We start from the raw sequence: 12,378 nt of genomic DNA on the forward strand, positions 1-12,378 counted from the left end.
CCCCCCTTGTCCTATCATCAAAGTAAGATGTAAATGAATTAAAGCCCACTGGTAATAAGGAGGTGGATTGAGGAGCGCTCTTTGTTTCACTATTCGCTACCAAAATGGTCAGGGTTGCTCAGTTGCAGCCCAACATTCAAGTCCTATGATTTTCAACTTGTACCTTGCTTCTGCAAGTCGTGTCCTTTCTCAGTTGACGAGATCAGCGTGGCTGTGTGTAATTGCAATCAGTACACTGAAAGGAAAAAAGGTGGAAGAAGTGAAGAAAGGCTAAGAAAGCAGTGCAAGATAGATGACAGCAAAAATAGAGTGTGTGCTTGCATCTGTGTGTGTTTGAGAGGCAAAGAGCGAGACAGAGTGAAGGAGAGTGCAAGCCAGAGAGGGAGAGAAAGGCAGAGGGAGGGGAATTGATATAGTGAGAGGGGGAGAGAGAGAGCGAGGTGGTTACGTGGAACAGCACCCCACTTCATCAGGCAGCATACAGCAGACCTGCAGTGCGATCACACAGCATGGCAATGGGGCCATGAGAACGAGAGACAGAAAGCAAAGAGAGACGAGAGCAAGCAGGAGGGGGGGAAGTTGAAAAGAAGCGCTTGAGGGATTTGCTTGGATGAAAAGAAGGTGGTGGTGGGGGGATGATCACTGGCTGCATTGCCCATCGTGGATGCTGGAAGGACGTGGCAGCAGTGGCTGAGGTTCAGGAAGGTCTGTGGTCTTCTGTGTGGAAGTAGAAAGCGTCAGGACGTTATGCCCTGTGAGCAGTGAGGGCTAAGTGTGTGTGTGTATGTGTGTGTGATCCTGCATCAGCACTGCCTGCATGTCTCACACAGGCAAGGGATGCAGAAAACCTCTGCCCTGAGCGCAGAGGCTGCTAGCTGCACCCAGCGAGGAGAAGAAGAACCAGGTGGGCTTGACGCAAGAGTGGGGGGTTGCTCTCTTCATGAAGGAGCTAGCTTAACATGCACTGTGGTCCCACGGTGGTCCTTGTTTCAGAGGAGAGAGAGCTCACCTGTCGTGCGTTGGATCTGAACCTGGATTTACTGCTCTGAGAGATGAGGGGCACGTTCACTGTCGGAGCCGCACAGACAGTAGCCCTCTGAAGGAGTGCGGATGCTGGGGTGCACTGGGAACACTGGAACCACCAAGGACACTGAGCCTTTTGCCACACAGCTCACCTGGAAAGAGGAATATATTCTTGGATTTGAATATGAATTGAGGAGTTTGGAATTGGCACACTGGAAATCCAGCGTTTCTTTGATGTGGGATTTACAATATGTCTACCTGATCGTACTTTGTGTGGCTCTGGAGTAAGGACGAAACATGATTTAAGCAAATGTGTATTCCTTGATTTAAAAAAAAAAAATAACATTAGTACCTCAACAGTACTTTAGAATGCTGCTACCTTCATTGTATGAGCCCTGTCCTAGTTCTCAAAGAGGTTGACCAATGAAGCCATGGGACTCAGCCAGAGCTTTACAAGTATGTGATGAAAACCCTGTCCGCTTTATTTTGGGGGAACTGAATATATCTGTGTTACACCCTAATGATTTTAGTATATTTAATATGATAGGCACATTTTTAGCATAGCAAAATAATGTGTTTTAGATGAATTTCTGCTTCCTATTTTCTCTCAGCTTAAAAATACCTAGCGTTTTAATTTGTAGTGTTTAGTGTTGTTGTAGCTAGGGATTTGTTTATTTCACACTTGCTCATCTGCTCACTAAAGGAATGTTTAGTGAACCTTGTTTGTTGGAAGATGCCACAGTGGCTCAGTCCAACATAATTAGGAAAACTGAACTTCAGATGGGCTCCCTTCCCTGCACTTCTTCCACCCTCGCTTGTCAGTCAAACTAGCACCAGTAGGTGTAATATTAGTCTACTTAGTCAGTCCCCTGCAGGGGCCTGAGCATTGCCTGCAGCACTTCCTATCCTACGCTTGTGTTTGAGTTTAGCTGGGCCCCCGCCTGTACAGTGGGAGCCCCTCATCCCCAGCCTGGACCCTGTCTCCCCCCCACCCCGTCTGGTGCTGCTGCACTCGGCTCTGCCTCTGCTGGCCGAGGATGATGTGGCAATGCCATGTGTCGTCCTCTGAGTGCCGCTGCTACCGGCTGAACGGCTTCTCCCTGCTGAAGCGCTTCCCTCTCTCGGCAGATGGGGCCTGTGGTAAAGCCCTGGACCAGCCGGTCGGAGAGTGGCTGGAGCACGTGGGGCTGCCGCAGTACGAGAGCAAGTTCCTGCTTAATGGCTTTGATGACCTACGATTCATGGTGAGTCACCTTCATCATGTCATCTCAGAGGTCGGTTCTACTTTATTTCAATCCCATCCCTGCCTGTGTCAACTCGGCTTCATTTATCTTTTCATGTCACCACTCTGCTCTCCCACCCTCCACTTGTCTCCCACAAGCTCAGCCCCTTTTATTACTCTTTCTTTCCCACCCCTTTCACCCTTCCCTCATAACACTTTTGACCCTGTCCTTAAAACTTTGTCTTCAGCTCTGTGCAATGCATGACCACAGGAGAAATTTATGTCTCCCCAGTGAATCCTTTTAAAGAGTATGGGTTGCCACCAGTAGAAAGACAGTCAACAACAAGAATCTGTTAGCAAATTCAGAAGATTACATAAACTGAGAATGTGATGCTGTTTAACAGGAAAGCTCAAATTGTACACGAAAGCTATCAGACACTTTGTGAGCTTCTGTTAATTCCCCTGTTTGTTAATTCACCACATCTGCGTAAGGAGAGTAAGACATAAGAGTAATATCTAAGGCACATCTGTGGATTTGTTTAAAGGCAACATCTCAAATACGCTTATGTCTTGTATGACATCATGGAAAAATCTAACAACAATCAGCCAAGAAATCAGGAAAATAATTGTTGTTCTTCCTTGGGTACAATTTCCAGATGCCTGAAGGCTCCATGTTAATCAGTGCAAATAATTATATGTCTGTATAAACAAAATGGGAATGTCCCATTGATGGGTTCTGTGTCCCAGATGAAACTGTTTTGGTGCCAAATGTGCTCATCAACCCCAGAACAAAAACAAAATGCCTTGTGAAGAAGCCATCCCTCCAAAATAAACATATAAAGAAAGATTTGGAAATGCACTTAGGGACTCAGACCCTAATTTTTCCACACCACCAGTTCTATTTGAAGGATTTTCCAAGATTTCAGTTATTGTTATCGTTTGTCATTCTGGCATTTAGCAAATAAAAAAAATCCTGACCTAAAAAAAGGAAAGTTGAGTCTGATTTAGGCCTTGTGCACACAACAGTTTTGTTGTGTTTCAACTGTTTGTGCACACCACAACAGCTCACATTCTCTATGACAATGGCATGATTTAAAAACGGGTTCCAGAATGGAAGAATTTGAAAACATCCCAGTCTTTGCCGTTGTGTACACAGAAAAAAACAGAATCTTCCTGCATGGAAAAGCCCTGACACATGCGCAGTGGCATGTCTAGTGGCGTGGCAGAGAAATGACACCATTTTAAACATTTCTACCTGTAAAGTGTTGTCATGTAGATGTATTAACTGAAAAGCAATCCTGTTTTTAATGGATCGTTGTTGTGTGCACAGGGCCTCAATACCAGACAATGCCATACAATGTATGCCAATGTGTGGTTTCCACTGTATATTATTTCAAGAATTCAAAAGTAGATAATCCCCCATTTAAGAACTAAATCCCCAATTTGAGAAATATCACAAAATGTCAATGAAAACAGCAAAAAAGTGTCACATTACACTGACAGACAGGTAGCTGCAGCAACCAACATGGTCTCTCCATCACTGTTCTTTTATTGGGAGCCTCAGGTGAAGCCTAAAAACTTTATGTGAGGCATCTACATTTTAATGTATATGAAAAAGCCCATACAGGAAAGAGTATTTCCTTCAAAAAAAAAAAAAAAAAGTTTTAGAGGATTTTTCCAAATGTGTTTTCTACATGGCAGAAGTTGTTAGGGAAACGGAATGTGGCAAAATACTTTTTTTGTTGTTGTTGTTGGTCATAATGTTTTAGCAATTGTTTGGAGCAGAAGCCAAATTCAATTAATTGCACAGCCCTATGTCTTATTTCCAGATGATCAGAACAAACATTTTGAATAGTTGTACACCTACTCTTACCACTGCACCCTCCTCTTACTGACCCCAAACTGCTTCCAATAACTGTACACAATATCAGAGCACTGCAGCCACCTGCTTTATTTTTGTATTTATAGATGCTCATCTATATTATAGCTTAATTGCACGTCGTGAGAGTGGACTTTAATTTTTCATCCTAAATTTATCATTTTGCCGGTTAATAAAAGATTATTCCATAATTTTTCCAGCATGATTGTTAAAATCACGGCCATATTATTTTTTAAACGCTGACACATTTTCCACACGACTTACTTTTTTTCCCACAGAACTATGTCAGATTACATTTGAATAATTTCACTCAACTATAGCTCAAAGGATGTCCACAATCTGACTAAAAGCTTTATCATGTTTCCTGTAAAGAACATAACGTGGAAAGCTGATAGCTCAGTCATCAGGGGCGGTGGAAAACAGAATTAGATTTCCTTTACCACTGGTCATGTTTCTCAGAAAACACGGCTGTGTTTTGTAAAACAGTCGGCCCAGAGGTCTAACTGTGGACATTTCTCAGACCACAGAGCTGTGTTAGGGCCAGAGGTTATATGTTACATCTATTTGTCACAGCTGAGCTCAGTTAACTGAGATCAGAAGAAAAAAAGAAGTGTTCTGCTCAAAAAGTGTTACATTCCCTTTCTGGGGAGGTATCTGATCACAATATAGTGGAGATGTTTAAGAACATGTGATCACTCCAACTTTAAAGTGTGGCGCTGATCTAGTCTTTTGATCTATGAAGGTTCAGGTGACAACAAGGCAGCATGAGTCATACAGGTCTAGATATGTTGAATTAAAGGATTAGATCTCGAGAGAGCTGCATGGCATAAAGCTGAATCAATGAATCACTCATCTATTAATCTGCTTTAATCCTCTTACACTATTGCTGCATATAGTACATCATGTGTCAAAAAATACATTTGAGGTCATTTTGTTTTTTCCTGTATGTTTATTCACTAAAACTTTTGAAACCTTATCTCAGTACAATATCATTATTATTATTATTATTATTATTATTATTATTATTATTGTTATTATTATTATTAACAAATTAAATGTCTGAATTCACACATAATAACAATCCATTGATTCCATTGATTTATATATATATATATATATATATATATATATATTTATATATATATATGGGTGATGTGTTGTGCCTTACAACAATGAGTTTGATATTGTGAATACAATATCACTTGAAAAAAAAAGATGTTTCCTATGTGGTAATTTACCTTTCTCATAAACAAGTTTTATAACACTAAAACATTTCAATTCAATTCAATTCAGTTTATTTATATAGCACCAATTCACAACATGTTGTCTCAAGGTGCTTCACAAAAGTCAGGTACATACATTCCCATTAATACTAACCATTGAACAGTGTAGTCAGATTCAGTTATTTATTCAAATTGGATAAAAAGTTTTTCTATCTAAGGAAACCCAGCAGATTGCATCGAGTCAGAGACTTGTAGCATTCACTCCTCCTGGATGAGCATGTAGAGACAGTGGACAGTCACTGGTGTTGACTGGACATTTAAACTCATAATTCAATTAGTTTAGGGTTATACGTCCAATATACATAAAACAAAGGTTTGTAAAATCTTTGAAAAAGGGAAATGTTGGTAAATGACGTCATACAGTAGCTTGCATAAAGTAGCACTAGGGTTCAATCTCAGTGATACCTCTTTACTGTGGGTCTTGGTTAAAGAACTGTATGGCTTTATTTTTTCTGCTCCTCTCTCCATTCAGCCAGAGCACACCTCCATGTACACTGAACCAGCAGAATGGACTTTTTTAGGGTGATGTATCACTCTCCTTGGTACATATAAGAGATAAAGAAAATATAGTTCCTACGAATATAGAACATACCACTTGTTTACAAATCACCAAGCAAGCCAGTGCTGAGAAGTGTGTTTTCCTTAATGAAGCCAGCCAGCCAGCCTGCATGGACTGAAACTCAGCAGGGTTGATGTGGAGTCCCAAGTAGAATCTTACTGACATCCCCACTGCCCATTTCTCCTTTCAAAAGCATGTTGGTGGATGAATGGTTTAGTTTTCCTCTTGATAGCCGAGCTCTTTTTGCATTTGTAAAATGAATTAACTTGACTTTATTCTCTTTTCTTGGAGATATTTCTGATTAGTATTTATTCACAGAAACCATGCATCATCACACCAGGAGAGACAAAGATGGCGTATGGCACAGTCACTACCTCACATGGCAGCTGAGGAGGCGTTAATGGGGTGGGGTGGCTTCAGCCTGACAAAACCTCCACTCAAATAATATACGTCCAAGTTGCTTTTCAGGCTATATCTGCATGTACAATGAAAAAAGGAAACTTATGATTGACAAAATGTCTTAAAGTTTTTATATGAATAGCTGCTCAATTCTTTTCCTCCTCTGTCTCCTGCATATAGGATTCTAGAGTACTCTCCCACAGGATGAATGGCCTGACGTTTTGATGCTTAACAGCCTACTTAAACCAAAAACCGCTTGGGTTGAGCTTGTCACTGGCTTCAGCTGGAAATCTGTACTGAACAACAAAGTTTCATGGAGTGCAGCGCAAAACAGGCAGAGTTTTTAAAATAATGAGCTGACATTAGGTTATAGTTGACAAGCGAAAACCAGCCATTCTGTCAGCTGTGATGGTGCATATGTCTGGCGCTACAACCAACAGTGAAAGGAAGGAAGAGAAAGTTACAATGACAGAGGGGGAAGCATTGTTTCCTCATTGACCAGCTATTTTCAGCTTATTCAGGAGCAGTTTTATAGATACTTTATCTTTTGTAAATTAGCTGTGCAACCATATGTCACAGCACACCACAGTCAACGTTTAATCAAACTCAACTTTGACTGCAGTGCAGTGCCGAGGGCCAAGCCTCTGCATGCACTTTGCAAGACACAGCCCAAAATTGTTGCTGTGCGGTGCATGGAGAATTAATGGGTTTCAGAGCACAGTGGCATTGGTCTTGCTTTTGGTCAGAAAGCCACAAAAGATGTGGGGCTTGTGTTTGAGAGTAAGTTTAAAGTGAGGAAAATACACCAGAGAACTCCAAAAGAGTACATAGTTGTCAGCGTTGTCGGTGAGGGATTCTGTAGCATTGTGTCACCCCGGGGTGGGCGGGGGAGTGGATCCTGAAAGACCGTGTTGAACCGGACCCTGGCAAAAATATCAGTGGGCCTGGTCAAAGCATTCTTTTTTGATCTTCTACAACAAACTTTTACATTAAATTGTACAGCTGCACTCGGGGAGCCTGCTGAAAGTAACTGCTGATCCCATGTCATTTACCTCTGGCCTGAAATGTAAAATTATAAACCCTCACTGCCTGAGGCTTGTAATAGGTGCATACAATATTTCTAACATTACTCACAAATTAACTTTATTAAATGTGAATCTATCGCATCACAACCAATACGTAAGGAGGTGGCATAATGGATGCATCATTTATCTGGATTTTCTTAGTATTTTTTATTGTAATAAAGACATTATTTGGAAATAAACATCAACAATTATATATTTTTGGCTTATTTGTCAATGTAACAAAGTAGAAGTAGACAACTTAAATTCATCCGAACAAATTCTGTCACTGCTTTGCCACAAATGGTGCACTATCTTTCAGTCAGATGCATTAAAGAATGATGGTCATAAAATAAGCTGTGCAGAAATATCTGTACTGTTATAAGACCTTTTTTTATTTCACAATATGTTCTGCTTAAAACATTATTTACAGTTGTTGTAAAGATCACTGACATATTTTATTTTCTGATGGGCTTTTAGAGTCAGTGTTTGTGGAAACTCCCAAGGCAGAAATGTGACGGAGACTATAGGTCATCAGGCATTCAGATGCTCTTGTTTATGTCACAACTAATGTGTCTGCTGAACTTGATGCATCAAAGAGATAAATCATTAGGCTCACCAGGCAAATTATCCATGCAACCTCCAGAAAGATGTGGAGGTTGCAAACAAGAGAAAGGTCAGACTAGTCAGGCTAGCATGTGAATGTTTAATATTGTGCCCTTTTAAGGCGGTGCCGGACTTGTTTCAGAAGTGATCGATCAGAACTCATTTGTGTGAGGTGGTTTGGCTGATCAGTAGATGGCAGCGCTATGGCTCATTTTCGATTCAGCTTTGATTGGATTCCTTTTCCTAAAAGGACAGCCATAGAGTAATCCATTGTCAAGACCAGTTTGTTGTTATGAAGTTTTTCAAAAACTGATTTCAAACAACATAAAAAACTATAATCTTCCATTTATATCAATTAATCAGATTTTATTCACAGAGCAGTTTCCATCCATTTAAATACAACACAAAATGTTTTGCAGAATTTAAAAAAGAAGGCAAAAGCATCTAAAAATAATTACCAATAATCACATCGAAGAATGCTAAACTACTTAAATAAACTAAAAATCATTAACAAATATAGAAAATGTGAAACTGGGGAAACAATACAGTTATTTACAAACAAGATATTTACATACACTGTATAAACAGATGCATTACCTTTTTTCTTGTTGACATCTAAGCAAACTAAACTTTTCATCTCTTACATCAGTAGTTTTTGAAAATGATTTTAGTTACTAACTTCCTGAATGAAAAGCAAGTCAATTTTCTATTACTTTAAATTTAGAAGTTTACATACATTTTCTTAATATTTGGTAGAATTTACTTTAAAGCATAACTTTGGTTAAACATATTGAGTGTCCTTCCACAAACTTCTCAAAACTGTTTGCTGAAATTGTGGCCCATTCCCCCTGACAGAACTGGTGTAACTATTTTTAGGCCACTCGCACACTTTGCACACACATTTTTTGTACAAGTGAGATGGCCGCACCAAATCACTGTTGTCCCTAAGCTGTAAATAATTTGGCAGCATGCTTGGGGTCATTGTCCATTTGGAATACCCATTTGTGCCCAAGCCAGAAATTCCTGGCTGATGTCTTGAGATGTTGTTTCAAAATTTCATTGTAATCTTCTAATATCAATAGGCCATCTATTTTGGAAAGTTCAAAGTTTTGTAATGCAGCAAAACACACCCACAACATGTTGCCACTTCTTTATGGCCAACCCAATGGCTGACCAAATAAAAGTCTTTGTCTCTGAGTGCATTTGCAAACTGTAAGCTGGCTGTTTCGTGTTGCTTTTGAAGTGATGGCTTCTTCCTCATTGAGGAGACTTTCAGTCTTTTCTAGTACAGTACTGGGGTTCATATGCAAATTTCTAACCAATCTTCTCTCTGACACAGAACCTGCCCCTTTCTTGAATGGTATGATTTAGATTTTTGAGGAAAGTGATTAAAATAAAATCTTTCAAAATTCTCTCTCATTATTTTGGTATGTGGGAATAAAAATGGAAATACATTTGACAACCCAGACTGACCTAAAACAGGAAAGGTTTAGCCTGATTTCTTATCAGACATTAAAAAATATTAGGTGTCTTTTTATACAGTTTATGTAGAAATTTGGTTTCAACTGCACAAATAATATAAAATATTAAAATTCAGAAATTCTACAAGCATACTTTAACCATTTGACAAATTGAGCTCAAACATACACCTTAGTTTCAATAATGATTACATTTTAAATTGTAGGAAAAAAAAACATTTCAAGAAATGAATATTATTAAAACCATTAAATTCTAAATAAAAAAATACAACTGAACTAAATAAATAAAGTAAAGGCCTTTGGAAACTAGAGCTGCACAAAATACACTGCTCAAAAAATGAAGGGAACACTCAAATAACACATCCTAGATCTGAATGAATGAAATATTCTCATTGAATACTTTGTTCTGTACAAAGTTGAATGTGTTGACAACAAAATCACACAAAAATCATCAATGGAAATCAAATTTATGAACCAATGGAGGCCTGGATTTGGAGTCACGCACAAAATTAAAGTGGAAAAACACACTACAGGCTGATCCAACTTTGATGTAATGTCCTTAAAACAAGTCAAAATGAGGCTCAGTATTGTGTGTGGCCTCCATGTGTCTGTATGACCTCCCTACAATACCTGGACATGCTCCTGATGAGACGGCAGATGGTCTCCTGAGGGATCTCCTCCCAGACCTGGACTAAAGCATCTGCCAGCTTCTGGACAGTCTGTGGTGCAACGTGACGTTGGTGGATGGAGCGAGACATGATGTCCCAGATGTGCTCAATCGGATTCAGGTCTGGGGAACAGGCGGGCCAGTCCATAGCTTCAATGTCTTCATCTTGCAGGAACTGCTGACACACTCCAGCCACATGAGGTCTAGCATTGTCCTGCATTAGGAGGAACCCAGGGCCAACCGCACCAGCATATGGTCTCACAAGGGGTCTGAGGATCTCATCTCAGTACCTAATGGCAGTCAGGCTACCTCTGGCGAGCACATGGAGGCTCTCCACGGTGTCTCCAGACTCTGTCACGTCTGTCACATGTGCTCAGTGTGAACCTGTTTTCATCTGTGAAGAGCACAGGGCGCCAGTGGCGAATTTGCCAATCCTTGTGTTCTCTGGCAAATGCCAAGCGTCCTGCAAGGTGTTGGGCTGTGAGAACAACCCCCATTTGTGGACGTCGGGCCCTCATACCATCCTCATGGAGTCAGTTTCTAACTGTTTGTGCAGACACATGCACATTTGTGGCCTGCTGGAGGTCATTTTGCAGGTCTCTGGCAGTGCTCCACCTGTTCCTCCTTGCACAAAGGTGGAGGTAACGATCCTGCTGCTGGGTTGTTGCCCTCCTACGGCCTCCTCCACATCTCCTGATGTACTGGCCTGTCTCCTGGTAGCGCCTCCAGGCTCTGGACACTACGCTGACAGACACAGCAAACCTTCTTGCCACAGCTCGCATTGATGTGCCATCCTGGATGAACTGCACTACCTGAGCCGCTTGTGTGGGTTGTAGAGTCCGTCTCATGCTACCACGAGAATTACTTTTTCCAATACATATCATGATTGCAACATTCACCAGCATCATCAGACATAACATGTTTGCCTAATAATGTGCAGTCCTACTGAACAACCACTGGTGTAAAAGCACATTAGATCATAGGTTGGACTAAATCCATTATTACTTTTAAAAACCAAGAAACACATCTGGTCCTCATCTGCATTTTGTTTAACTAAAGTTTATAACTATGGTGGTGCTTTTCTCTTCTTACTAAGACCAGAAGTGTTTTTCTCTCTGAATGTCTATGCCAATAACTAAGATTCAAGTCCTGCCCTGATTGAGTTGGAAAATTCTCTGTAATCACTTTCTTAATATCTAAATTACCGTTAAACGGTGCATTAGTTGGTCTACAGTCATCAGGAAGCTCTGCAAAACAGAGCTTTGTGTTCAGTATAGCTATGAAAATAAATTTTGCATTTCTTGACAATATCACTAGCATATAAAGATTTTAAAAGTGTGGGGCCTAAAACGAAGCTTGTGGAACTCCATGATGTAAATCATAACACCGACCTTGGTGTGCCTGACCACCATGTTTTAGAAAAGTGGACTTTGGTTTTCTAAAATGTAACAGAGATTCACTTCGGTCCAATTCTGATGCAGCAGGAACCTCAGCATGTAAGCCTTACTGTACCTACAAACCACTAACATCAGAGCTGAAGATTACTGTACTGTGTATCTTGCAAAATTCCACTTTACTCTCTCATTAGAGCAAAGGGGCCGGCACCGGCATGGTTCAGCGAGGCTCTCTGCACGTGATGATTGCACTGAGATGTGGCTTTTGAGGGATCATAAATTATGAACAGCTGCGCGCCCATTCTCATAATTTTTACACGACAATTATCATTTTGTTCTCCTTTCATGCCACCAGAAGTGGGGCGGCTGTGGCTTTCATTCTCTTTGCCTTTATGCCGACACGTTTCCTCTCAGTCTAAAATTCCACATAACTTCTTTCTTTTTTCTCCTATAACAGCTTGCTTTGATGCTCTAATTTCCAAACAACTGTGGCAGTGAGCCATATTGTCTTGTGTAGAGCTTCTAAAAGTTACTCATCATGGATTTACATTGCATCTCTATCTCATTAATATTGCATCAGACTCTGCAGCCCTTTCTATTTCATGTGGAACTGAGCATACATATTGTAACACAAAAAACCTATTTTTCCTCATCGGTTCTCCATTAACGCCCACTGAGTCTTGAAATAGTAACAAAATTTGTTTTTTTAAACAATTTCTCTGTGGGGCAGACAAATAGAGCAATTCTAATTCCCAGCTGCTTTAACCAAAGTGCATTTAGTAAGATGAAGGACTTCTTCCATGGCTA

General features: G+C 40.4%; 1 protein-coding gene across 7 annotated transcripts in view; it reads left to right on the forward strand.

Moving 5' to 3' along the window:
• anks1ab (ankyrin repeat and sterile alpha motif domain containing 1Ab) overlaps nt 1-12,378 on the forward strand; it is a 69,907-nt gene that overhangs the window by 25,371 nt on the left and 32,158 nt on the right. For 6 of the 7 annotated variants that reach the window (XR_007035416.1, XM_047347568.1, XM_047347573.1 and 3 more), the window contains one exon: nt 2,152-2,267. Coding sequence is in view for 6 of the 7 variants with exons in the window: in XM_047347568.1 (XP_047203524.1) it covers nt 2,152-2,267 (116 nt within the window). In the remaining variant the exon portion in view is untranslated. Of the gene's footprint in view, nt 1-429; nt 1,480-2,151; nt 2,268-12,378 lie in introns of those variants that run through there. The other variant, XM_047347575.1, reaches the window with a different exon arrangement.

The sequence above is a fragment of the Girardinichthys multiradiatus genome, chromosome 20, assembly GCF_021462225.1.
Source record: "Girardinichthys multiradiatus isolate DD_20200921_A chromosome 20, DD_fGirMul_XY1, whole genome shotgun sequence".
Lineage (NCBI taxonomy): Eukaryota > Metazoa > Chordata > Actinopteri > Cyprinodontiformes > Goodeidae > Girardinichthys > Girardinichthys multiradiatus.